This window comes from Macrotis lagotis, chromosome 1 (assembly GCF_037893015.1).
Source record: "Macrotis lagotis isolate mMagLag1 chromosome 1, bilby.v1.9.chrom.fasta, whole genome shotgun sequence".
Classification (NCBI taxonomy): Eukaryota; Metazoa; Chordata; class Mammalia; order Peramelemorphia; family Peramelidae; genus Macrotis; species Macrotis lagotis.
In genome coordinates, this window is record NC_133658.1 from 237,104,356 (window position 1) to 237,128,174 (window position 23,819).

The 23,819-nt window shown below is 36.7% G+C and overlaps 1 protein-coding gene and 1 long non-coding RNA gene across 4 annotated transcripts in view; one reads left to right on the forward strand and one right to left on the reverse strand.

Moving 5' to 3' along the window:
- Window positions 1-4,928, reverse strand: part of LOC141515471 (uncharacterized) — a 186,130-nt gene extending 181,202 nt beyond the window's left edge. For 2 of the 3 annotated variants that reach the window (XR_012476335.1, XR_012476334.1), the window contains exon 1: window positions 4,826-4,928. This is a non-coding gene — a long non-coding RNA (uncharacterized LOC141515471). Of the gene's footprint in view, window positions 1-4,757 lie in introns of all 3 variants that reach the window. The other variant, XR_012476337.1, reaches the window with a different exon arrangement.
- Window positions 1-23,819, forward strand: part of ALK (ALK receptor tyrosine kinase) — a 1,220,046-nt gene that overhangs the window by 898,113 nt on the left and 298,114 nt on the right. The window contains exon 5 of the mRNA XM_074209779.1: window positions 8,502-8,629. Within this exon, the coding sequence (XP_074065880.1) occupies window positions 8,502-8,629 (128 nt within the window). The remainder of the gene's footprint in view (window positions 1-8,501; window positions 8,630-23,819) is intronic.

The following is a 23,819-nucleotide window of genomic DNA, read 5'->3' on the forward strand; positions in this document are numbered from 1 at the left end:
ACCCATAGAAAAATTCTTAGAAGGAACAGATTCTCACCCAGAGAGATCTAGAACCCCTGAGGAGAATATGACTTGGTCTCCAGCTCAGAAAGACTTCCTAAAAGAAATCAGGAAGGAATTTAAAAATCAATTGGAAAAATTGGGAAAAGAAACTCAAGAGAAAATTAACACATTGCAAGAGAAGATTAACATCTTACAGCAAGAAAATAAATCCTTGGAAAATACAATTGGACATATACAAAAAGAAAATAATTCTCTCAAAATTACAAATGGAAAACTTCAAAAATAGAATTGATCAGGGGCGGCTAGGTGGCGTAGTGGATAAAGCACCGGCCTTGGAGTCAGGAGTACCTGGGTTCAAATCTGGTCTCAGACGCTTAATAATTACCTAGCTGTGTGGCCTTGGGCAAGTCACTGAACCCCATTTGCCTTGCAAAAAAAAACTAAAAAAAAATAGAATTGACCAACTAGAAAAGAAGTTGAAAAAGGTAAATGAAGAAAATTCTTCTTTAAAAAAAAAGAATGAAATCTGTGGAAAATAATTACTTCATGAGACAAGATTCTGTTAAACAAAACCAAAAGATAAAAAAAAAAAACCATAAAATGTAAAATACCGCATAGGCAAAACCACTAACTTCGAGAATAGATCAAGAAGGAACAACTTGAGAATTATAGGTCTTCATTTAAAACATTGAAGAGAAAAAAAAGCCTGGACTTAATATTACAGGATTTAGTGATGGAAAACTGCCCTGAAATCATGGAACCAGAAGGCAAAATAGTTATTGAAAGAATACATCGATCCCCTCCAGAAAGTGATCCTAAAAGGAAAACATGAAGGAATGTTGTGACCAAATTCCAGAATCATCAGTTAAAGAGAAAATCCTGCAAGCAGCCAGAAAGAAACAAATTAGATACTAAGGAGTCACAGTAAGGATTATGCAGGACCTGGCTGTATCAACATTAAGGGATTGAAGGGCCTGAAATGAGATATTCTGAAGAGTAAGAGAAACTGGAATGCAGCCAAGAATCCACTATCCAGAAAAATTGAACTTTCTTTTCCAGAAGAAAAGATGGACATTTAACAAAATGGGAGACTTCCAATATTTCCTGATCAAAAAAGACCAGAACTAAATAAAAAAAAATTGGACAACAAACAGGAGGCTCAAGAGACAGATGAAAAGGTTAAAAAAAATAATGAAATGGGTAAAGAAAAAAATTGCTATCCAATAAAATGAAACTGACTATATCCCTACCTGGGAGAAAGATTCCCATAACTCTTGAGAGTTGTAACTCTATTAGAGAGAATATACTTAGCCAGAAGTGGTGGACACTTATGATGTTTCTGTGACTCCGATAGAATGATTTAAAAACAATACCTCCTTTAAAAGGGGGGCAGTAAGGAGACAGGAGGATGGAGGAGATTGAATAGGGTAAATCTCATTACTTTAAGAGGTACAAAAGACCTATTGCAATAGAGGGGAAGAAGGGAGGAGATGAAAACCACCTGAATCTTCCTCTCATCAGACTTGGCTTAAAGTCAGCTTACACACACTCAGTTAAGTTTAAGAAACTTATCTTACCTTTCAAGTACTGAAAGGGGAAAGGGGGAGGGGGAAGGGGAAGGGGGAACTAACAGAAGGAAGGGAAGGAAGGAGAAAATGAAAAGGGGAAACAAAGGGGAGGGGTGTTGATTTAGGAGGGTAAACACACTGAAGGTGTCGGTATTCAGAAACAAAATACTGGGGAATATGGATAAATTGAAAAAAGGGGGAAAATACAATCAGTGGGAAGACAGAATGGAGGACAATAAAGAGTTAGTAATTATAAATTTGAATATGAATGGACTGAATTCTCCCTTAAAATATAAGTGAATAGCAGAGTACATGAAAACCAGAATCCTACAATATGCTGCTTACAAGAAACCCATTTGAAGCAGAGAGATACATATAGAGTAAAGGTAAACGGTTGGAGCAAAATATATTTTGCTTCAGCTGAAGTGAAAACAGTAGGAGTAGCAATCCTTATCTCAGATTTGCAACTGCAAAAATAGACAGCCTTAGAAGACATAAGGAAGGAAACTATATCCTTCTAAAAGGTACCATAGACAACAAAGTAATTTAATACTAAATATGTATGTACCCAATGGTACAGCATCCAAATTCTTGGAGGAGAAGTTGAAAGAACTTAGGAAGACATAGACACTATCCAGAGAAACTGAACCTTCCGGAGACCTTAACATCCTGCTCTCATATTTAGATAAATCTAACCATAAAGTAAACAAGAAGGAAGTTAAGGAGGTAAATAGATTGTTAGAAAACCTAAATATGATAGATTTATGGAGGAAACTGAATGGGTATAGAAAGGAATATACTTTCTTTTTTGTAGTACATGGCACTTACACAAAAATGGATCATGTACTAGGGCATAAAATCCTAATGATCAATTGCAGAAAGGCAGAAATAGTGAATACATCTTTCTCAGATCACAATGCAATAAAAATCATATGCAATATTGGGCTAGGGAAATATAGACCCAAAACTAATTGGAAAATAAATAACCTCATTTTAAAGATTGAGTGGATCAAAGAACAAATTATAGAAAGAATTAATTATTGTATTCTAGATAATTACAATTATGAAACAACATACCAAAACTCAAGGAGGCTGTCAGGGGATATATTATATCTTTAAATGCTTACATGAATAAATTAAAGAAAGAAGAAATCAATGAACTAAATATGCAATTAAAACAATTAGAAAAAGAACAAAGTAAACCCTCCCATTAAATACCAAATTAGAAATTCTAAAAATTAAAGGAAAAACTAATAAAATTGAAAGCAAGAAAACTATTGAACTAATAAATAAAACCAAGACTTGGTTTTATGAAAAAAATCAATAAAATTTATAAACCTCTTTTCAGTTTGATTAAAAAAAAGAAAGAAGAAAGCCAAATTGCTAGTATCATAAATGAAAAAGGTGAACTCACCATCAATGAGCAAGAAATTAAAGTAATAATTCGGAATTATTTTGCACAATTCTATGCCAATAAATTTGACATTCTAAATGAAATGGATAAATATTTACAAAAATATAAGTTGCCCAGGTTAAATGAAGAGGAAATTAAATACCTAAATAACCCTATCTCAGAAAAAGAAATTCAAAAACCATTGTTGAACTCCCTAAGAAAAAATCTCCAGGTCCAGATGGATTCATAAATGAATTCTATCAAACATCTAAGGAGCAATTGATTCCAATTCTATATAAATTCTTTGGAAAAATAGGTGAAGACAGAACTCTACCTAATACTTTCTATGATATCAATATGGTGTTGATATCTAAACCAGAAAGAATTAAAATAAAGAAAGAAAATTATAGACCTATCTCCCTGATGAATATAGATGCAAAAATCTTAAATAAAATCTTAACAAAATGATTACAAGTTATCACTAGAATAGCACATTACGACCAAATAGGATTTATCCCAGGAATGCAGAGTTGGTTCAATATTTGGAAAACTGTTAATAAAATTAATTTTATCAATAACAAACCTATTAGAAATAATATAATTATATCAATAGATGCTGAAAAAGTTTTTGACAAAATACAACACCCATTCCTGCTAAAAAAAAAAACTAGAGAATATAGGAATAAATGTACTGTTCCATAGAATAATAAGCAGTATCTATCAGAAACCATCAACAGGCATTATATGTCACAGTGATAGGCTAGAGGCATTCCCAGTAAGATCGAGGTGAAACAAGGATGCCCATTATCACCACTACTATTCAATATTGTAGTAGAAATGGGGAAGGGGGAATGTAGCAATGTAGCAATAAGAGAAGAAAAAGAAAAAGAAATTGAAGGAATTAGAATTGGGAAGGAAAAGACAAAACTCTCACTCTTTGCAGATGACATGATGGTATACCTAGAGAATCCCAAAAGTCATCTAAAAAAAACTACTAGAAATAATTAGCAACTTTAGCAAAGTAACAGGATATAAAATAAACCCTCATCAATCCTCAAAATTTCTATATATGACTAGTAAGATACAGCAGAAAGAGCCTGAAAGAGAAATTCCATTCAAAGTAACATCAGCCAATATAAAATCCCTGGGAGTCTACCTACCAAGGCAGACTCAAAAATTTTTTGAAAACAATTACAAAACACTTCTCACACAAATAAAATCAGATTTAAATAACTGGGCAAACATCAACTGTTCATGGATAGGTCTAGCTAATATAATAAAAATGACAATTCTACCAAAATTAAAACTACTTGTTTAGTGCCCTACCAATCAAAATTCCAAAAAAATATTTTAATGAGTTAGAAAAGAATTGTAAATAAATTTATATGGAACAATAAAAAGTCAAGAATTTCTAGGGATTCAATGAAAAAAGGTACAAAAGAAGTTGGCTTAGCCCTTACCAGATCTAATATTATATTATAAAGCATCAGTCATCAAAACTATCTGGTATTGCCTAAGAAATAGAATGGTGGATCAGTGGAAAAGACTAGGTGCAAAAGAGATAGCAGGAAATGATATAGTAATCTGCTGTTTGATAAACCCATAAAGCCCAGCTATTGGGATAAAACCTCTCTCTTCATAAAAACTGTTGGGAAAATTGGAAGTTAGTATGGAAGAAACTTGGATTAGACCAACACCTCACACATTATAACAAGATAAGATCAAAGTAGATACAGGATTTAGACATAAAAAACAATTTTATAAGCAAACTAGAAGATCAAGGAGTAGTTTACCTGTCAGATCTATGGAAAGGGAAGCAGTTTATTGTCCGGATCTTTGTCCAGGGGCAGCCAAGTCTTACCTATCTCAGGTCTTCAGTGCACATCCAGTACAAGAACAGCATGTTCTTACAAAGAGCATCACAGGCCAGAGGAGAAGCAAACAGGCAGCTTTATTGTTCCAACTTCAAGGGTTACATCTCTGAATCTCTTTTCGACCCTCCTGCTCCCTGCAGTTATACTCTTGGCTATCAGCAAAAGCCACGTGAAATAGCAACAGTTTCCAAACAGGAACAGCAAGGCCACATAAAATAGCGACAGGGACAGCAAGCAACTTGTGATACCAGCGTGCACCCTCATCACTGCCCTGTTGCATGCCAGAAAAAAGGAAACAACGTTAGACCACCAAGAGAAAGACTGGAGCTTGCTTCCTGAACCCAGAGCACACACTTGAGATGCCTACATGCAGAACATGCTGTACTTCTCTGTTCCTGTGTCTCAAAACAGTGTTTCAGAACACAAGGACAAAGCTGTTCACATATTCCTCAGCAGTTCCCCCGGGGTCTCATCGTATTCACAAGGAACTACACAGTCAGCCCCAAGTCTCCTAACAGTTTATGAAGAAGAGATGGAGAACATCATTAAACCTAGATGATTTTGATTATATTCAATTAAAAAGTTTTTGCACAGACAAAACCAATGTAACCAAGATCAAAAGAAATGCAGCAAATTGGGAAATAATTTTTACAACTATTATTTCTGACAAAGGAATTATTTCTGAAATTTACAAAGAACTGAGTCAAATTTTCAAAACACCCAAGCCATTCCCAATTGACAAATGGTTAAAGGATATGCAAAGACAATTTACAGATGATGAAATCAAAGAGATCCATAGTCATATGAAAAATTTCTCTAAATCATTACTTATTAGAGAAATGCAAATTAAAGCATCTCTGAGGTACCACCTCTCAAACTGACTAGTATGATCACTCTTGGTAGTCAAGGTAACCCTAAATAACTGAAAGAGGCATTGTGATCAATGTTGGAAGGGATGTGGGAAATCTGAGACACTAATGCATTGTTGGTGGAGCTGTAAACTTATCCAACCTTTTTGGAGAGCAATTTGGAATTACACCCAAAGGGCAACAAAAATGTGTATACCCTTTGATCCAGCAATACTGCTACTGTGTCTGTACCCTGAAGAGATTATGAAAAAGGGTAAACACATCACTTGTACAAAAATATTCAGAGCAGCCTTGTTTATGGTGGCAAAGAATTGGAAATTAAGTGAATGTCCTTTAATTGGGAAATGACTTAACAAACTATAGTATATGTATGTGATGGAACACTATTGTTGTATTAGAAACTGGGTGTATGGGAATTCAGGGAAGCCTGAAATGACTTGCATGAACTGATGCTGAGCGAGATGAGCAGAACCAGAAAATCAATGTACACCCTAACAGCAACATGGGGGTGAGGATCAACCTTAATGGACTTGCTCATTCCATCATCCCAATTTTAGGATATCTGTGATGAAAAGCACCATCTGTATCCAAAGAAAGAATTGTGGAGTTTGAACAAAGACCAAAGATTATTGCCTTTATTTAAAAAAATCATCTTATTATGTAATTTTGCTATATTTTATACTTTATTTTTTTTCCTTAAGGATATGATTTCTTTCTCATCACATTCAACTTAGATCAATGTATAGCATGGAATCAATGTAAAGACTAACAGACTGCCTTCTGTGGGGGGTCAGGGGGGAGGGAAGCCAGATTAGGGGAAAAATTGTAAAACTCAAAATAAATAAAACTTTTCAAAAAAGTATCAAAATAAATATTATCCTAAAGAGTTAGTTGGAAGATGGAGTTTCTGATGGCTCTAAATTAAGAATACACAGGATGTTGATGATTACTATACAGTAACTTGAGGGTTTTCTTTTTTTGTATTTTCAGCCACTAATAAAATATTTGAGAAAGTTTTCTTAATTGAAAAAGTAAAATAAAATAGAAGTTTTAAAAGTTATTAAAAACCACAAAATCAACCATCTAAGAAGAGAGGGGACCTGCCCCCCCATTCTTCCTTCCTCCCTCCCTTCTTCCTGTGAGAATAGGCTACAGTGTGACTGAACCTTCCCTAGACATTCCTCCTTCAGTTATTTAGGGTCTAGTTACCTTGACCACCAATAGTGGTCTCTCAAGAATGTACGAATTTGATCTCTATGAGTATCACCTCACACCTATCAGATTGCTGAAATGAGAAAAAGGGAAAATGATCAATATTGGAGAGGTTGGAAGTGGGGGATTGGGACATTGATGCATTGCTGGTGCAGTTGTGAACGAATCCAACCATTCTGGAGAGCAATATGGAACTTTGCCCAAAGAGCAATAAAACTGTTCATTCCTTTTGACCACAGCAATTCCAATTCTAGGCCTATATAGAGAAGAAATCATAAAAAAGGGGCAAAGTCCCACATGTTCCAAAATATTCATAGCAACTCTTTTTGTAGTAGCAAAGAATTGGAAATTAAGGGGATGCCCATCAGTTGGGGAATTGCTAATGATACATGAATAAAATGGAATATTCCACAAGAATGGTTGGACTCTAGAGAAGCATGGAATGAGTTACAGAGTCTGATGCTGAGCAATGGGCGCAGAACCAATAAAGAAATGTACACATCAAGAACAACATTGTGAGAGGATCATCCTTAATAGAAGCAGCTCCTCTCAGCAGTTAAGAGAGCTAGGACAGCTGTATTAGACCATCTATGGACAGTGTTATCCCCATTCTGAGGAAGAAAATTAAAACAAAAATATCAGAATCTGATGAACACTGTAAAAAATTAATCCTGATTCCTCTTACCAAAAATGACTAATCTATAAACATGTTTATCAAAAATATGTCTGTACAGTGCTAACCTGACTCTTTGGAACTGAGAGGAGGTGGGTGGGAAAAGAAGGTGGAAGAAAATTTTGTAACTTAAAAACATGCATGCGTATGGATGAATGTTTAAAAAAATAAAATAGATGAATTTTTTAAAAAATAATTATATAAAAAAGACTTCATCTTTAAATACAATACATTGAGTGATTGTAAGCCTGAAGCCCATAGACCTCTAAAGTATCCAAAGATGAATTATAGATGGAATTCAGTGGGATCTAAGGACTTGGGTGGGAAGAAAATACAACTTCATCTTCGTTAATCCCTGCATTTTTCGAAGCAGTTCAACTGTATCACCTGACAGCAAAAATATATATGAGAGAAGCAGATCTTAAACATACAGCTTCCTGAACTTGGGGTTGACTCTCTACTATCACACTGACTATTACTCTTATCAACAAAAATATATTTAGTTCAGCATCAATCATGGGTCATAGTTGCTTAAATTCAGTAAAATATAAGTTTCTTGAAGACATGAACTTTTATTGCCTGACTTATAATACTTTTAAATGTCTGTTGAATGAATAAACAACTTCAAGAAATCTCTTGGCACCTTTAAATGGCCAGGACAGGGTAAGGAACAGGGAGGGTGCCATATAAGAACAGACCAGAGAACTGCAGAAAGAGAATCACTGGCCAGGTGCTAATTTTCAGCCTATATGCACCTTTAAGATGAAACTACCTGAGTTCCAAAAGGGTTTGACCTCAAAGCATTGACTTTGATTCATTGCTGAGGGAAGAATACTCATTATGGATTAAGTTGTCTTCTCACCATTCCTATTCTTTGTTTTTTTCTTTTCTGCTTTTCAATACAATCAGCTGGACAATGCTCCATGGTAGAATTGGACACCTGCGTAGTCCTTTCAGGGTCTCCCTGGAATACATCTCGAATGCCAATGGGAGTCTTTCTGTGATAGATTCTCTGTCTCTGAAGAACTGCAGTGAAGGTATGTGTTTTACAATCCTTTGCCTGAATGGACATTTTGTGACTTTGTTGATGGATAAAAATGTCATTGTGTGTAAAATGAGTGTACTTACCAAGTAAAATCCCTTTTGTCCACAAAGATTGAGAAATTGAGTATTACCATTTTTCAAAGAGGCAGCATGATAAAGTGGAGACTGTGACGAATACAGAGGCAAAATCATGACTATTACTCAGTACCTCTGTGAGCTTAAACAAGTCACTTATGCTTTAAGCCTCAGTTTCCTCATCTATAAAATAGGGATTTGGATTAGATGGCCCTTGAGGTCCTTTCAACTCTAAAGCTATGGCCATACACTTTGGAATAAAGGAAAGTCTATTTAACTTTAAAATGTTGTGGCACAGTAGATAGCATGCTATACTTATAGTCAAGAAGATTTGGGTTTCAGTCTTGCCTCAGATATTTACTAACTGAGGAGTTTATTAACTTCATCTCACCAAATCTTATTTTCTCACTTATAAAACAGGGATTTAAAAAAAAGCCCTCATTTCACAGGACTATCAAATAAGATTAGTGTACAAAAAGCACTTTAAATGTTATGTAAATATTAATTACTATTATTAAAACTGTACCAAACATAATTTAATCTTCCTTTGAGGATTCAGAAGACCCTTCAGAATCTTTACCATGCTCCAGGATCTTTATGAATATCAGCCATCCTTGACTATGACTGTAAATACAGGAGAAAAATTGTCTAGTTGGTTTGGATTACACAGAGCCTATGACATGCCTCTAAGAGTTACTGTTTCAAATAAATCATTGAAGAATTTTTGAATAAACAAGCTGTTTAATCCTAGCTTGTCCAGCATCTTGAGTTTCCTTTTCATAAACATAGAATAGTAAACACCCATAGTTCTGATCACCAAAATCCTGTGAGGCACCTTCACATGGCAGCCAGGGGTCTCTGAGCACTCAGCCAGTAGGAAGCCAGGACAGGGAAGAATTGACTGGGAGGCAGCTTTTACTCCAGGTCTATGGGAAAAAAGGAGGGAGGAAGGAAGGAAGGGAGGGAAGGAGGGATGGAGGGAGGGAGGAAGGGAGGAAGGAAGGAAGGAAGGAAGGAAGGAAGGAAGGAAGGAAGGAAGGAAGGAAGGAAGGAAGGAGGGAAGGAGGGAGGGAGGGAGGGAAGGAGGGAAGGAAGGAAGGAAGGAAGGAAGGAAGGAAGGAAGGAAGGAAGGAAGGAAGGAAGGAAGGAAGGAAGGAAGGAAGGAAGGACTTCTTAGTTCACAAATGGTAGGTGAGACCTACCTCTGCCAGTGAACCCTAAAATGGAAGAAAGGCTAAAGAAATGAGCAAGTTCTGCTTGTGGAAGGCTTACATTGCTCCATAGTAGTCATTGGAGATATTGTCAAGAACAGGCATAATTCTTGGTATTAGCACAAATCCATTTGAGCATCCTTGGCAGATAACAAAATGGAGGAGGGATTCCCTTTACATAAGACTCATGACAGAAACCTGTGGAAAAAGACTTAACCTATCCTATAATTATTCTTTGTCCCATGGATAGAAATAACTCAAGCTACCTAGTCAATATTTCTTCTCAATGACTCTTTCCTAGAAAATCTTTCCCTTACACTCACCCTATTTCTTGGTAAATGTGTCTCCTATCAGTGGAGTGAATTACCTGAGGTTATATTATGAGCATATTAATTGAGTTCTTTTTCCCCTTTGACATGAAAGAATTGAACTTTAAATGGGGCAGTAGGATGTGGAGGAAAGTATCATGAACTTGTTGGCTAGACCAGGGCTTAGTGAATGGCACCATGGTGCCATGGATGGAGTTAGATTAGAAGCCAAAGCCTGACTCCTCCCCCTTTCTACCTGTGTGAACATAGACAAGTCACATAACCTCTCAGTCTTTGGTTTTTTATTTTATCAAATGAAGAGATTGGAGTAGATGACCTCAAGTTTTCTTCCATCTCTAAATCTATGATCATTTGTATCCTGGCTCCGACATTTACTTGTTTGACCATTGACAAGGGATTTATTCTCTCTGAGACTCATTTTCTGGTCTGTAAAACAAAGATATTGGATTTTCCCCCTCTGGTTCTAAACCTTTTGGGCCCATAACTTGACTACTTTATTCCTTTGCTGATTCAAGTAGACCCTCAAAAATGTATGAATTACCCTGAGTAAAAAAAAAAGTGGGGGGGAATCTCCTCCATCATGTCCACTTTTCTAATTTTTAGACAGGTTAGCCCAAGAAATCCTGGATTTCTTTTGGAGTGAACCTACCCAGAACAAAGTCAAGACTCCTGAATAGGAAAACCAGACTCCTTAACTTCTTTCCTATTTCTGCCCCCACTCCCAGCCCTATCTCTAACCATGAAATGACAAGAGGAAGGAATATAGGTGGCTTTTTAAACAATATATACTAGGCACTGGGTTTAGAGCCAGAAAAAAATGGATCCAACTGATTCAAATCCTCCCTGTATGACCTTGAACAAATCCTCTTAGATAAAAGTAGAAGATTGGATTCTGGAACCTTGAAATACCTTCCACCTTTAAATTCCTGTACAATGATCCTATGGCAGAGAGAATGAAGTCATATATCATTATCAAATAAGAAGAGCTTCAATTCTAAAATTAATAATGTTTACAAAGAGGGAGATGTATCTAAAACACTTTTTTCTGGCACTTAGAAATTTGCCTTTTTAGAAGTTGGGATTTGGGGAATCAAAAAGACAAAGGTACAAATCTAAACTCAGACATTCACTAGCTGTGTGATTCTAGGCAAATTTCTTATGTTTGAGCTTCTGTTTCCTCAACTGTAAGTGGGGATTAAAAACTTTTCCCTATGAGAAGTTGCATAGTCCAAGAGAAAGTATTCTGAATTTAGAAACAACTCTGCCACTTATTGCCTGAATGACTTGAATGGGTCACTTTATACCTCTTGGTCTCTGTTTCCTCATCTATAATATGAGGGGGTGACCTATATTAGTAGTCTTAAATCCTAATAGAAATGAGACTCACCAATACAAACAAAATATATTGACATAATGGATAGTGCGCCAAACCTAGAGTCAGGAAAGATGCATCTTTCTGAGTTCAAATCTCACCTCAAAAACTTACTAGTTGTGTGACCCTGGGCAAGTCATTTAAACCTGTTTGCCTCAGTTTCCTCATCTATATCTTTTTTTTAAGAAAGCCTCAAATGAGGTCATGAAGAGTTGAAAATCACTGAAAAACAACTGAATAACAGCAACAAAATCTGAACCCAATGATATCTGAGAGCCTTATTATTGAATTAGTTTTAAAAGTAACATTATCTATATTTTATTGATTTTTTACTAATTTCATTAAATATATCCAAATACATTTTAATCTGGTTTAGACTGCACTCAAGAGCATTATGAGCCATCTTCTACTACATATTTGACACCTCTGGACAAGATGACCCCTAAGGGACCTTTCAGCTGTAAAGTTGTAATCTTTATGTTTAAGTCATAGAACTGTTGTGAGAACCAATGAAGATAACATAGGTAAAGATTCTCTGTAAACCATTACTCTAGAAATATGAGCTATTAATTAAGATGGTGTTAAGAGAAAGAGTTGTACTGGTGAAATTCAGTGGAAAGGAGCTTGGTGACTCATTGAAGAACATGCACCCAAAGGGACGTGAATTATTAAATAAAAAACCAGTTAAGATCCATAGACTACAATCTGCTGGCATCGTTGTCATCTCATCAGGAAGGAATAGAAAACATGAAGAAAAGACAAATTACTTTTTTTAACACTCTATTCTCATGTGCTGTTAATTTTAATTTTTCCTCTCCACTGAGAGGGGACAGAAAGAGAGAGTGTGTGTGTGTGAAGTAAAGACAAAGAGATAGAGAGAAATATAGACAGAAACAGAGAGAGAGAGAGAGAGAGAGAGAGAGAGAGAGAGAGAGAGAGAGAGAGAGAGAGAGAGAGAGAGAGTTAGCTTTCTGACTCATCAGGAAATACTTCATAATGACCAACTTGGAACAGTGTCATAAAGTCATCAAAGGACCAAGGGAGAAGGGACATCAGAGTTAATCAAATCCAATCACTACACAAAGCATGAATCCCATTTACAGTGTCCCTGAGAAGTTGTCATCCAACATCCACTTGAAGACCCCCAGTTGAATGTATCACTCATTTAGAAAATGTCTTCAAAGAAATTTCCATTCATTGTCATTTTCTTTAAATGTTTCTTTGATGTTGTATGCATGACTATGAGTAATAAAATTGGAACTGAGAATCACCCAAAGGACAATGGGAACTTCCTACTTACTACTCCCCTGAAGAAATCTATTTTTTGTTTTTGAATAACTCTAATTATTGGATTATTTTTCATTATTTTCAAGTTTAATTCCACCTCTACACAATTTCTACTCATCATTCTTAAGTTTGGTCCTCCAGGGCCATGAACAATAAAGAAGTTTTTATCCTCTTCTCTAAAATAATACTTTATAATTGACTATATATATAATTGACTTTTAAGTCTTTTACAGGATAAATGAATAAGTGAATGAATGAATGAGTGTATATATTGTATACAAAGTACTGTGCTAAGCATCTCCAATTCCATCAAACAAATCTTTTATGGTATTGTTTAGAATCCTACCACCTTTAATGCTTAATAATCTCATATCTCTCAGTAGAATTCTCTATCCATGTGTAGCATAAAATGATGTATTTAAAGCATTCAGCTTATCTGTAAATATATATACATTCTTATATATACATTTAAATGTTCAGTTATTATTATAATTACTTGGTGGCACTTGCCCTTTGGTGACTCAGTCATCATCTAGAAATCAAACTGCTTGACATCAGAGAAAAGCCCTCTGCTCTAAAGTCAACACTAACCCTTCTTTCTACTTTATCCTCTGTATCTAAACCACCATATAGACTATCATCTCTTCTATTGACAATTTTTCTTTTTTTTTCTTTTTAATGGTATTTTATTTTATTTTTAATTGCAAATAAAGATAGTTCTAATATTAATATTTTTGTAAACTTTTGAGTTCCATATTTTACTACCTCCCCTCTCTTCCCGTCCCCCTCCCCATGACAGTGAGTTATACAAGTGCAATCATGTTCAGCCATATTGAAATTTTTCTTGACTTAGTTCAGTCTTTTCTATTCCTTCTATCAAGTATCATCATTCTTATCCAGGCCTCAGTTGTCACAATTCTCTTAGTTGATCTCCCTGATAGCACTCTCTTTCTCACCTGATATGTTGAGAACATTTCTTATATATTTGATATTATTGTTTTTATTGTCAAGTCATTTTTCATTCGTGTCTGCCTTTTTATTACCCCATTTGGGTTTGTTTGGGTATTTTCTTTTTAGTTTTTGCAAGGCAGTGGGGTTAACAGACTTGCCCAAGGTCACACAGCTAGGTAATTATTAAGTGTCTGAGACCAGATATGAACTCAGCTCCTCCTGACTCCAGGGCTGGTGCTCTATCCACTGCACCACTTAGCTGCCCCCAATTTGGGGTTATCTTGACAGAAATACTGGAATGATTTGCCATTTCCTTTTCCAGCTCATTTTACTGATGAGGAAATAGAGGTAAATAAGATTAAGTGATTTGCTCAAGGTCACACAGTAAGTGTCTGAGGTCCAGTTTGAACTTCTGAAGTTGAATCTTCCTGATTTCAAGCCCAACTATCCACTGTACCACCTAGCCACCCCAGACAAAGGAAGTGCACAGGCTCAAGATGCATGTTCCTGATACACAATGTTCTCTCTCCTCTATGATTCTGCATAACCTGTACCCCATCTTTGGAATTCTTGCCTTCCTTACCCTCACTAAAACTCCTTGGAAATTTAACCACCTCCCATATTCAGCTCCAACTCCACCTCCTTCAGGAGATCTAATTTCACAACATATATGTATTTGGTATATATCCTGCGTTTACTTACTTCTGAACTTGGGCTCTTAAAATAATAGCTTCAGTGTTGGAAGGGGGTCTTGGAGATCATCTTCTTCAACTCTCTCATTTCACAGAGGAAACCTTAAAAGGAAGATATTCATTTACATTTAAACCCAATCTTTCCAATTCACTATCTTGATTCATTTATCATATTGATAAAAGCATACTGCTTTTCCCTTTTAGGTTATTATCACTCTAAGTATAGATTCTGCCTCCCTTTTGCATTTCTATCCTCAACACCTAAGACAATACCTGGCCCATAATAAATATCTAAGGAATGCTTAAAGATTGGCTGATTGATTGATCAGTCTATCTTTTTTCCAGTCTTACATTTCTCTGACAAAATCCTTTACCCTGTATCTCCTGCATAATCCCTCATTAGTCATGTAAGGTAGCCAGTTCACTCTCAACATGTGCTTCTCTATCGCCCTCTGAGGTGATCCATAATTATAATTCTTTGGAGATTGGAATATTCCATAATTATGTCAATATAGCATTAATGAAACATACAAATAATTCCCCTTGAAGCCATTTTCTAGATTGGATATACAATCCCACATGTATAATCATCAAAAGGGTATCTTATGCTAGAGCCTTAAAGGAATCTACAACCCATTTTTATAGGTCTCTTTTCCATAAATTGGAAAAAAATAACAATGATACTTGTTGTAGTCATTACTTAATATAGGGGAGTCATCAAATCAAAATAATAAAGCTATCAGGGACCTGAGAGATCACCTATTCCAACCTATTTGAATTAAACTGAGATGCAGAGAAGTTAAGAGACCTATCCAAAGTCATATAGCAAGATTTTAGCTGAGATGAGATAGGAATGCATATTAAAAGCTCTTTCAATTATAGCTTTTATTGTTGGTGCTGTCATTTCAATCATGTCCGACTCTTCATGACTCAATTTAGGATTTCCTTGGCAGAGACATTGTAGTAGTTTGCCATTTTTTCTAACTCATTTTATAGATGAGGTAACTGAGACAAAGAGGATTGAGTGACTTGCCCAGGATCAAACAGATAGTAAGTGTCTGAGGTCAGATTTGATCTTGGAAAGATGAATCTTCCTGACTCCAGACCTGGTGCCCTATTCACTGAACCATATAGTTATCCACATTGTAGCTTACATATCATATTTATGTTTTAGTCCCCAGGAAAACATCTCAGTCACCAAATATAGATAGACTTACAATCAGTCAATCAAACATTTCTTAAGGACCTACCACATGATAGTCCCTAAACTAGGTTACAAAAGCAAGGAATGAAATGACTTGTGTCCTTACTGGGGATGAAGACCATAAAGAACTGAATAATCCTCTTGAGTCAGGTCATGTTGTTCTGCTCCCAAATCACCTAAGTTAAGGATTCCTTGTTTTTGCCCAGACAACAGAATAAGTTGAAAGCTGGTTTAGACAACATAACTATAAGACTTTAAGGATAATTAAAGGTTCTGACATTTGGAGTTAAAGCAAATTTTTTCATCTCTTTAGCTTATTTGTAAAACCTTGGTATCCAATCATCTCTCAAGGGGTGCAATGAATAGAGTGCCGAATCTGGAGTCTGAAACATTCAAGTTCAAGTTCAGCTTTGTGACCTTGGGCAAGTCACTTAATTTCTATTTGCTTTAGTGTCCTCATTCCTAAAATGGGAGTTAAAATAGCAACCACCTCATAGAGCTGTTAAGAAATATTTATAAAGTGCTTTGTACATATTATCCAGTTACAGCATAGAATCTTAAACAACTTATTTCCCTTCAATGGGCCTCTGTTTACTTATCTGTTAATTGACAGGGTTAGATTAAATGAGATAGTGTGAGATAATATATAGAACTAGCCTTGAAGGTAGGAAGACCTAGGTTCAAGTCCTGACTCTGGAACCTAACAGCTGTATGACTCTGAGTAAATCATTTAACTTTTCATTGGAAAGTAGTGGGAAAGGTGGCAACCTAGATTGGCAGGAGAAATTTCATCACCTGACAATTCCACAGACCTATGGAAAGTAGAGGTCAGTTCAGACTATATCCTTGACATCTCTTTCAGCTCATTTCAGCTCTGATTTCATTTTAAAGAGCTGAATCTACCTCCTTCCTGATCTAGGATCACTTGAGAATGTATTCTGTTGGTTTACTGCAAAGAGGAATATCCATGTTTCCTGAACATGAAATACAGAAAAACTTCATAAAATCATGAAAATAGTTTCAGAATTACGCCTTGATGACAGCATTGCCATAAGCTAGCAGTTTTGGAGTGATCCCAGAAAGATACCCAATCTCTATGGACTTCAGTTTCTGCACCAGTAAAATAAGAATACTGGACTAGATAATTACTATGGTCTCTCCTAACACTATAGATCTGTGATTCAGAATTAATAATACCCTATTCTTGTCTAATGTTTGACAGTGATCAAAGAGTTTTCTTACCTTATCTCATTGTAATCCCACAATGGCCAAATGAGAAAGGATGGAAGGTGCTATAATCTCCATTTTAAAGATTTTACTTTACACAAATACTTACTATCAATTATATGGAAGCATGTTGGTAAATAAATAGAGACAAATAATACTCATTCCCATTTTCATTGAGCCTGAAGCTTTAATAAGTTATCTTGATTTTTATATATTTCAAGTACTCATACAGTGGACATTGCACTAGTATTGATTTTGAGGATATGAACTTGCATCCTGGTCCTACTCAGTACTACCAGTGACAGCTCTTTTGGGGGTCTCTTGGGATTTTGATTTTCTCATCTGTGAAATGAGGAAGTATGATTATATGATTTCAAAACCCCCTTCTAATTCTAAACCTATAAACCTATGAGTCTAGAGGAAGAAACCAATTTTGTACCTTGTCCAGCTTAAGAAATAGGTAAATGTCCAAGTTATGTATTTTTTTTCATATATCAACAAGCATTAATTTAGCACCTACTGTGTCCCAGGAACAGTACTAAGTGCTTAGAATAAAAGAGAGAGAGAGAGACAGAGACAGAGACAGAGATAGAGACAGAGAGACAGAGAAAGACAGAGAAAGACAGAGAAAGACAAGAGACAGAGAGAGAGCCACAACAAGATGAGAGGGGAGAAAAAAGAAAAGAGAGAGAAGAGGAGAGAAGGGGAGGAGAAGGGAGGGTTGGGGAGGGGAGAGGAGGGGAGGGGAGGACAGGGAGAGGGGAGGGGGAGGTAGGGAGGGGGAGGGGAGACAGAAAAAACAGAGAGACAGAGAGGGACCTTAGAGACAGGCAGACAGAAAATAGAGAGAAAGAGAGGGAGAAAGAAAAGAGAAGAGACAGAGACATAAGGATGGGGTGGGGCAGAGACAGAGATAGAGAGGGAGATGGAGGGAGGAGAGGGAAGGGGGGGAGAGACAGAGGCACAGTGAGAATAAATTAGCCCCTGTCTTCAGAAAACTCACATCATATAGGGGGAGATAGGAGTAAGAAGGCAATAAAAAACTGAGGGTATTAGGAGAGACTTCATCTTGAGCTACACTTCAAAGGAAATTAGGGATTTTAAGATGCATAGATGAGGACAAAGTGCTTTCCAGGTTAAAGAAAGGTGGGAGAGAGAACATTGCTTGTGAGAAACAGCAAGGATTCAGTGGAGCTGGGCCCTTCAAAGACTGTGTGATATACATATATGTAGCCTGAATTCCATAGGTAGTCATTTCAATAGCATTGTACATTTTATATAGTTGTACATGTTGTTTCCCCCAATAGAATAGAAGTTGCTTGAAGGCAGACTATTTCATCTTTGTCTCTGGTAGACAGGTGGTACATTATATAGAACACTGAACCTGGATCAGGAAGACCTGAGTTTAAATCAAGCCTCAGTCTCTTTCTAGCTCTGGACAACTCAAGTTCTGTCTGCCTCTGTTTCCTCAATTATAAAATCAGGGCAATAATGACAACTACATCCCAGTGTTGTTAAAAGGATTAAATGAAATATCTGTAAAACATTTTGCTCAGTGTCTGGTATAAACATTTATTAAGCACATCTCCTTTATTTCTTTGAATCCCCAGCACAAGTAGATATTTAAGAAATTATTATCAATTGATTGATTGATCAATTAGAGATTATATTTTATCTTCTGCTAAAAAGGCTATCACAGTACAATTTTGCTGAAATATTTTGAAGTTCTTAACCTAAAGTCAGATATGTTAAGAGAAAAATAATTACATCCAAGACTTTGAGAGACTTGGACTAAACAGCTGGTAGTTTGATTGTGTGTTTTCCCAACTCAGGCCCCTGCTCTGAGTGCAGACTGATATTTTATCCAGGACATTTTCACTTGGAAAAATGAAGGCATCTCATAGTCTTGGCAGGCAGTTGTAAATGTTCATCTCTGTCCTCTCCCTCTATATCCACTCTACAAAAGACAGCAATAAATAAACTGTGGAGGAGGATAGCCATCCTAGGCCAGCAGAAGAGCTAAAAAAGAAATGAGAACAGTAGGAATGGAATCTAATCATCGACCAGCTGTTTGGAAGTGATCAGCATCTGGAATGGGGGGCCAAAACCAAACTGTGTAAAATGAGGGATTAGCTTGCAGGCGCCTGGCACCCTGATGAAAAACCAAGAGTTTCTATGAACCAGAACCCAATCTTCAAAACAACATCAAGACCTGCCATGCTTCATTTCTCTAGAGACAGCCCCTTAGACTGATCCTCAATTTATTCTTTTGTTGAACAGAGATAAAAGCAGAGATTGGGTTTGGTGATGTCCACAGAAATCTCTCATATCACATGTCATTCATCTATTTATTGATTTATTCATTCAATGAGCATCTATTAAACAAATATTATTGTGTGTCAAATACTTGTTAATACAACTATTGACCAGAGTGTTATCTCCTTAGCCCCATATCCTCCATCCTACTTTGAACAGAGGATTCCCTCTGCTATGCCTTTGATATCTCATCCTTGTTAGAATGGAAGGAGTTGTGATTTAGCAGATAGAGCCTTAGTTCTAGAGTCACATCCCACCTCATATACTTATTACCCATGTAGCCAAATCATCTAATAACAACCACTAGCATTTATGTAGTGCATTAAAATTTGTGAAGCACTTTACATACTTTATTATTTTATTTGAGTACCACTATTTCATAGAGATCTCACACCATCTGTGTTCACTTTTCACCTGGTTAACCTCTGAAATTTTGGATGCTTCTCCCTTCATGCTAACAGCCTTTTCACCCTGAAGATGTTCACCTCCACTGCAGCCCTTCCTCTTATTGGTAAATTCCTGCCCAGGAATTTATTTCATAAAGAGCCTAGGCATTCATGCTCACTATTCTCCTAGTTCCACATGTGCACTCACCCTCTAGCCCTTCTTTACAGTTCCCTTTTATGAGTTGTCTTTCCCTCATTAGATTATAAATCCAACCCTTCAAGGGCTTGCCTTTGAGGGCAAGGATTATCTTTTATTGGGGGGGAGTGAATTTATATTTTCATAACTTAGCAACTTGCCCAGTATATAGTGTATGGGCTTCAATGCTACATCTATCATCTATTTTACAGAGAAACAGAAAGGTGAAGTGACTCACTAAGAATCACAAATAGGACGTGAGATAGGATATGAACTTAGATTTTTCAGATTTTAAATCCAATGCTCTATCCACTACACCATCCAGCTACTTCATTTAACTTCTCTTGACCTCAGCTTCCTCAACTATAAAATGAAAGAGTTAGATGACCTCTAAAATCTTTTCTAGCTCTAGACCTACAACCCCTAGAACCTCAACTCTTTATGACTAATTTAAATTGGAAAGTTAAATGAATTAGCTTAATTAAATATTAATTTCCAAAAAGTAAATGTCATTCTAAACATCCTTCTATCCAGAGACTACAGAAAAAAACTGGGCCAGGAGTCAAAAGATATGGATTTTTGTCCCAGTTCCACAATTTAAGAGTTATGTGATTTTGGAAAAGTCATTTAATCTCTCAGTTCTAGTTTCTATAGGCATAAAATTAGGAGGGTATCATCTGCTCTGGCATTTCAAAGACCTATTGTAAGTATGAGCCATGATCATGTTATCTTGAGTTATAGTGAGAAAAGCAGAAGTCTGAGAATACATCAGTTTAGTGGCAGTCCCTTGCTTTGGTCAAAGTACAGTTGGAAGTGCTCAACTAACGGGTATCAGTAAAACAAAAATGTTTAGAGAATAGCAAGAGTAGCAAAAGTCCAGACAGCTAGGTGGCGCAGTGGATAAAGCACCGGCCCTGGAGTCAGGAGTACTTGGGTTCAAATCTGTCTCAGACACTTAATAATTACCTAGCTGTGTGGCCTTGGACAAGCCATTTAACCCCATTGCCTTGCAAAAACCTAAAAAAAAAAAAAAAAAAAAAAAAAAAAAAAAAAGAGTAGCAAAAGTCCTCAATTCCTAAGACATGAATTTAGGCTTGAGATCAATTAGAATTTCCTAACAAAACTGTACCAAAGTAGAATGGGTTTCTTTGAAATGCATTGAATCCCTATCGCTAGAGGTCTTCAAATGGAAGCTTTATATTTGTCAGGTGTATTGCAGATAGGATTCATCTTTCTAATGAGTTAGACTCTTGTAATTGTTCTTCTTCCTTCAAGTCTTCCCACTCCAATCCATCTTCCACTCAATTGCCAAAGGGATTTTTCTAAAGCACCAATTTAACTATGTTATTCCACTATGCAATAAACTCCAGTGGCTCCCTGTTGTCTTTAGGACCAAATATGAATGATTCTCTTTAGCATTTAAAACTCTTCACATCTCTGACCGCTTCCTTTTTAAGAGGTAGCTAGATGACACAATGGATAGAGAACTGAGCCTAATCTGAGGAAGAGCTGAGTTCAAATCCTTCTATAGATCCTTCTAATCTGTGTGACCCTGGTGAAATCATTTTACCTCTGAATGCCTCAGTTTCTTCATCTGACAAATGAGAAAAGTAATAGTACCTCCCATGGAGTATTGGGAGGAAAAATGAATTAATATTTGTAAAGCACTTTATAAACCTTAAAGCATTGCACTAGTGCTAGCGCTTCTTCCAATCATCTTATTCAATACTCCCATCTTGAGTTGAGTCACGATGATTCATTTGTCTCCATGGCTTAGAAGACCAGCATGCCTTGCTTGCAATGCTTTTTGCCCTCATCTCTGTGTCTTGGAATCTATGACATCCTTCAAGACTTAGTTTAAATGCCATCTCCTGCAGGAGATTTCTCCCAAACCTCCCCAAATGCTACCCAGCCTCCAGCACACTCTCTCTCTCTCTCTCTCTCTCTCTATCTATCTATCTATCTCTATCTCTGTTAACTTCCCACTAACTAATATTTGTTTGGCCCATTTCTATTTCTATACATGTTATCTCCCCATTAGAATGTAGGCTACTTAAGGGTAGGAATTATTTTGTTTGTTTTTCTCTGTATATTTAGCCCTTCACACAGTGTTTGGCACAATTAAGACTTAACACATGCCTAACACATGCCTTAACACATGATTGAATTTTAGATCTACTTAATAGCATCTGAGTTACCTTCCACGTCTGAAATTCTGTAATTCTATGAATATATAAAAGCACTTGGTAAATGTTCAGCGTTATAAAAATGTAAGTGGAGATGCAGTCTTCTTGTACCCTTTTCTGCACAATCTCAAGTAAGAGATGGGAGGAATAAAGCTTTCATGCTTTGAAAGGCCTTTCTTCCTTTTCTCAAAACAGTCTGGACTGAATACCTCCTATAGAGAGCTGGTTCTGGAGTTTGTTTGAAGATCCATGCTCTCCATTAACAAAACATCATTTTGAGGGGTGGAGCCAAGATGGCAGCCTGAAGGCAGCATTTTCGACAACTCCAACCCCCCAAACCCCCAAAAAACAAACAAATGAGGGCTCTAGCCAAAATTTAGAGGGGCAGAACACACAGAAAGACTGAGTGATACATTTTCCCAGTCCTAGATAACTTAGAACCTCCACAGGAAAAGTGTGCTTCACCAGGACCTGGGGTGGGAAAAAACGCTACTGCGCAGCCCAGCCCAGCTCAGCAAAGCCCAGCCCAGCTCAGCAAAGCCCAGCCCAGAGATCACCAGCAACAGCTTGAAGGGGAGAGGAGAGAACTCTGCTGCACCTGGGTGAGTGTGGAGTGAGGAGCACCAACCACAGAACCTGCAGGGAGAATCGGGAGAAAGCAACCTGCACCCCCAGAGAAGGTAAGGGAAGTCTGCAGAGATCTCTCTGCTCTCTCTCCCTGGGGTAGGACACTGTTGTTTGCCTACACTCAGACTCAGGGTGCAATTTGGGCTTCCATACTAAGGTAGCTGGATCCTGCCTTATAGCCTCAGTGCTGTTGTCATCTATATATCAAAGCACACCTAGAGAGTTTAAGACCTTGGAAGAATAAAGGTCCCAGTGGGGTGTCCCCCCCCCCTTCAAAAAAAAACAATCCCAAAGCCTTGGAAGTGCTGTAAATTAGCCTTGGGCTGAGGAAATGAGTAAACAACAGAAAAAGAAGGATCTGACCATAGAGAATTATTTCAGTCCTATGGAAGGTCAAAACACATACTCTGATGATGACAAAATCAAAGCTTCTGTATCCAAAACCTCCAAGAGAAATAGAAAATAGGCACAGACTGTGGATGAGCTCAAAAAAGACTTTGAAAAGCAATTCAGGGAGGTGGAGGAAAAATTGGTAGGAGAAATGAGAGCAATGCAGAAAAATCATGAAAACTAAATCAGAAGTTTGGTGAAAGAAATACAAAAAAATACTGAAGAAAATAATATGTTAAAAAGAAGTTTAGGCCTAATGGAAAAAAGCAAAACAAAAAGGCAAATGAGAAGAATGCCTTAAAAAGCAGAATTGGCCAGCTGGAAAAGGAGATAAAAAAGCTCTCTGAAGAAAGTAACTCCTTTAAATGCAAAATGAAACTAAAGAAAGCTGGTGACTTTGCAAGAAATCAGGAAGAAATAAAATTCTTCCAAAAAAGCCAAAAATTAGAAGAAAATGTGAAATATCTCATTGGAAAAACAACTGACCTTGAAAACAGATCCAGAAAAAATAATTTGAAAATTATTGAACTATCTGAAAGCCACAACCAGGAAAAGAGCCTAAACTTCATTTTTTCAAGAAATAATACAGCAAAATTGCCCTGAGATCCTAGAAGCAGAGGGTAAAATAGAAATTGAGAGAATTCACCGGTCACCCCCCGAAAGGGATCCAAAAAGAAAAACTTCCAGGAATATTATAGCCAAATTCCAAAACTCTCAAATCAAAGAGAAAATTC